General features: G+C 41.2%; 1 protein-coding gene across 1 annotated transcript in view; it reads right to left on the reverse strand.

Moving 5' to 3' along the window:
* LOC107754956 (V-type proton ATPase 116 kDa subunit a-like) overlaps positions 1-4,295 on the reverse strand; it is a 33,366-nt gene that overhangs the window by 10,378 nt on the left and 18,693 nt on the right. Inside the window, exon 10 of the mRNA XM_016571610.1 lies at positions 1,247-1,459. Coding sequence (XP_016427096.1) covers positions 1,247-1,459 — 213 coding nt within the window. The remainder of the gene's footprint in view (positions 1-1,246; positions 1,460-4,295) is intronic.

Here is a 4,295-nt window from a genome sequence, read left to right on the forward strand (position 1 = left end):
CAACGATACTACAGTGAGAATAAAAGTTACGCCTTCTTTCTTTGCTTGAACATTTGGGCGGCGTTATGCAAATCTTCCCACATAGTGACGTAGATATGTGGGGGCGTGTTAGAACGAGCCGTTTTAGGTAGGTGTGGCTGACTCTTAACTTTTATAAAGAATATCTCTTTGGATTTGAGACTTTAGTCTTTGCAACTTTACAGATCTTCTTTATGCACCAAGAGCTTGTAACACTCCAAAGAGAAAGGAAAAATTTAAATCGCATCATATGACCCCTTTAAAGGTGCCATAGAATGCATTGATACAATATTTTAAATTGTTCTCTGATATCTACATAGAAGGTATGTGGCTTAGGTAAGGGCAAAAAATCTCCAGAAATGGTTTTACATGTCCATTTACAACCCTAGGATTTGTCCCTAGAATTAAATGGTCTGTTTTTACCTTATTTGGAAGGGTAGTGCGGCTCAATGTTGAGCTCTGCTCTGATTGGCTGTTTCACAGTGCGGCTCAGTGTTGAGCTCTGCTCTGATTGGCGGTTTCACAGTGCGCTCATTTCACAGGGAAAATATATATTTCAATACTTTCTCTCGCAGTTATATCGTTGGGTAATTATACTCTATATAAAATGCGGACATCAGGGAGCCGCTATTAATATGCGGGACATTGAAACTGCTTTCGAATGCACGATTGCGTTTTACTTTCACTTTCGAGATTTGCGATCGCACGTGATCTGTGTAAACTACAGCGGCAGTACTTACCACACATTTTACAAGATCAGATGCTTGTCAGTGGTGCTCAGGATCTGTAAATCATTCGCCATCATCCTCAGTCATCTCTCCTTACTCTGTTTATGTGGTAAGTGAAATCTTATGTACTGTAATGTAACAGGCTACCGCTAGCAAGCAGCTAACCATGTCCCTTTAGTGGCTCGCGTTATTTTATTAGAACGCGCGTTATTTGCTTTCCGTGCCTTTCCCCTGCACAGCCTGGAACATAACATTTATTTCCATGATCTGCCATTTTCGCTATTATCCTCGCTTGTTTCTTCACAATACCTGCAGAACTTCTGATGATTCGGCTGTGCAGGTTCGGCTGGCATAGAACATGGGCGGGTATATGCAAATGTTGGGGGCGTACATATTAGTGATCCCGACTGTAACGTCACAGTCGGTGTTATGTTCTGATTCGCCTATTTTTCAGTGGTCTTTTGAATGCACAAGATTTACATCAGTGTGTGTGTCCTCACCGTGCCCCGACGCAGGGCAAACTGAATGGAGTCTAGATCGGACACAGGGCACCAAATCTCAGCGATCAGACACTTCTGAGTGACATCAATGTTGCAGAGGTTCAGAGTGTGATAAATGGCTTTCATCTTCCGGACCTTGATGAACCATACTCGGACAGTCTTGGCAGCCGCCTGCAAAACACGCTGCCTGTGATCCTCTGTCTGATTCAGCACCTGGAACACACAGCAGAGAGGAAGAGGAGGAGTCAAAACAGGAAACATGAGATCACTGAACAAGTGCGGTGATATAGTCACAATTAGAGCTGAAAGAGCAACCCGAGAGGCCTGACTCTGAGTAGACTGCAGTTTAGTGTCAAGTCTGACATGGAAACACGGTAATGTTCAATATCCTATAAATGTCTGAATGCATTTCAGAAAAAAACTGTTGTGAATATATCTTTTGTATGGCTGATGTTAAGTCAGGTGAATTACACACTGAAACGGTTCTCCGTTTAGTTTGAATCATGACAGAAAAACATTTGGGGTTCAGTGAGGGAGTTCAGTAAAGATAATTGATTCAAATCGTTCCTTTGCTCATGAGCTTGTAAATCTTTTTGAGGAACCATCAGTAGAGTCATTTGTTTTTTGCATAGAACAAAAAAAATCTGAAGTATTTAGCCAATGCCACCACACTTTATTCACAATAGTTGCAGGTGTTATACAGAGCTATTGCAAGAATAGCGACAAATAGGTGCTCAACTTCAGTTATTTGTTCATTGAAAAGTATACAAGCACCCTCCGTCAGCTATTGTATGAACAGGAAAATTCAAGAGCCACACCTCTTGGTAAATATGTTTGTGAATCCCAAACATTGGTTGTGTGAACGTAGCCAATATAACTTCTATTTAAGTAAGGTGGATTTCTCAATCATTCAGGAGTGGCCAGGGAAGCGTGCCAGTATCTGGTTGGCATGTTAGACAGATAAAGTGGCTACATTAACGTCCAAGTGCGCATTCTCGCTCACACGTGTGGGACATACGCAGCCGCCCACTCTAAAATCAGACACAGTTGCCCACGCTAGAATATCCCACATGCTCACCCATGCTGGAAACATATGGAGACTCACCCGCGCTGACAAATCAGGCAAACTCGCCCACTCAGGTATTTATGTAATCCTTAATAATGTGTCCCAAAGAGCTTCCGTCTTGCTCAAACAGCAACAGAAACGCACAAACATGGCATGTGTACTATACTAAAATGGTACCAAATTCTCTCCAAATCTGTGAGAGGATCACAGGGACATTAACGATTCCTGCCTGACAGGCACACACACGTGCATAGTGACCATTCTCTCTCACCTCAGGGGCAAACAGGCCCGCTAATAGCTCGAAGTGAGTCAGTGACATGGAACTCGAGCGCATACTCAGTCCCGGCCCTGTCAGCACTCTTGTGCTTGGATATGTTCCTTCATTTCTTTTGAATAGTCAGAGAGCAAACAGATATGCATGTGGGTTTTCAGAGGGTGTGGGATAAGAGAGAATCAGCGAATAAGTGTGGTGAACAAGAACAAACTCCCTCAGTATGTGGATATGCACAGACAGGAACTCTCACTATGAGACAGCCGCTGTGAAAAGCACCTTACAGTTGTAACTGGTTGTAATGCAATGACAACAAGAGTTTCTTTTCAGATTTTTGTCGATCGATTTCTATGTTGTCATGTTTTGAGGGTAGCCTTGCCTATAATGGCCCAAAATCTTGCTCCACACAGCTGTCTATAGACCTTAATCAGGTATTTTGAATTTAACACAGATGAAAATGAGGCTGTGAGGGACAGATTTACAGTCTTTACAACAGAACGCACTGTAAAGGTCCTAGATCATGTGATTTAGACAACTTTCAAAGCTGTTTTATGGAGTTTTTGTCTACTGAAAGTTTATTTCAAAAAGACGTTTAATAAGCTGAACAATCGGTATGATGTTAAACAACAGTACATTCCATTGAATATACTGTACTTCGAACCCTTTACATTTTCATTCCTGTCAAAAATTAAATATGGCACAACCCTGAATAAGGTTTATTAAGAACAAATTCTGATTGGCTGTGATATTACTGTATGTGATATCACTGTCAGCGAGTGTAGAAAAATGGCATGATGCAGAAACTTGTACGTGCCACTGTGCAGACACTGAATAAATCTAACGTAAGAAACTAAACAGCGGTGATAAACTGCACTGCCATGTGCTGAAGGTCTAAACTGTGTGGGCATCTGTGCGGGTGGGAAGCTATGGGTACTATGTAAATGTGTGAGGACACACTCACCCAAAGTTTTCCTTCCCAAATAAGGCACTGTGAGAGATTCTCTCAAAGACCCAGTGCTGAAACACCATCCAAGCAGTCCCCCATTACGTCTACTAGTAGTCCCTAATGACTCACTGAGGGAGATTCCCTCAGCCGTACAAACCGACAGATACAGACTGTGCACTGACACAGCCAGTGGATAATTCAGTCAAATCAACCTGCACTTTACTGTATGTCTGTTAGTTTAATCTCAGCTCAAGAGAGGGAATAAAAAAGAAAAACAGAGAAGAAAATGAGAAAAAGATCTGAAGTCTAATCCAGAGGTTTTCAAAGTGATACACACCCGCAGGGGGCGCCACAAGCCAAAAAAAACTGTTTAACATGAATTAAAATAAATTAAAAATAAATACATTTAATTAAATAGCCATGCACTCTCATATTATAGAGACAAAGTGATCTGCAATAACTGTGAAATGCGAAATAATCTTATTGACATAAGAGCAAAAATAGATCAAAATTTAAATTATGTGGGCAACAGGAAATATTTAGGGTCTGTTTATAGTATCATGTAAGTTGCTATGATTAAAAGCATTGCCAAATCAAATGCATATGTAATTTATATGACACAGTCAGAGCACAGTGTTTTTTGACATTTACTTGTAATTTATTGTTTAACCCTAAAACTGGCAACGTATCCTGTGGGATACAAACATTTGAGAGGCTGTGGGGAGAGGCAGGGAAAGTGTAGGTCTCATTTCTTGGTTTCATGTTG

Source organism: Sinocyclocheilus rhinocerous, unplaced genomic scaffold, assembly GCF_001515625.1.
Source record: "Sinocyclocheilus rhinocerous isolate Xijiao unplaced genomic scaffold, SAMN03320098_v1.1 scaffold1063, whole genome shotgun sequence".
Classification (NCBI taxonomy): Eukaryota; Metazoa; Chordata; class Actinopteri; order Cypriniformes; family Cyprinidae; genus Sinocyclocheilus; species Sinocyclocheilus rhinocerous.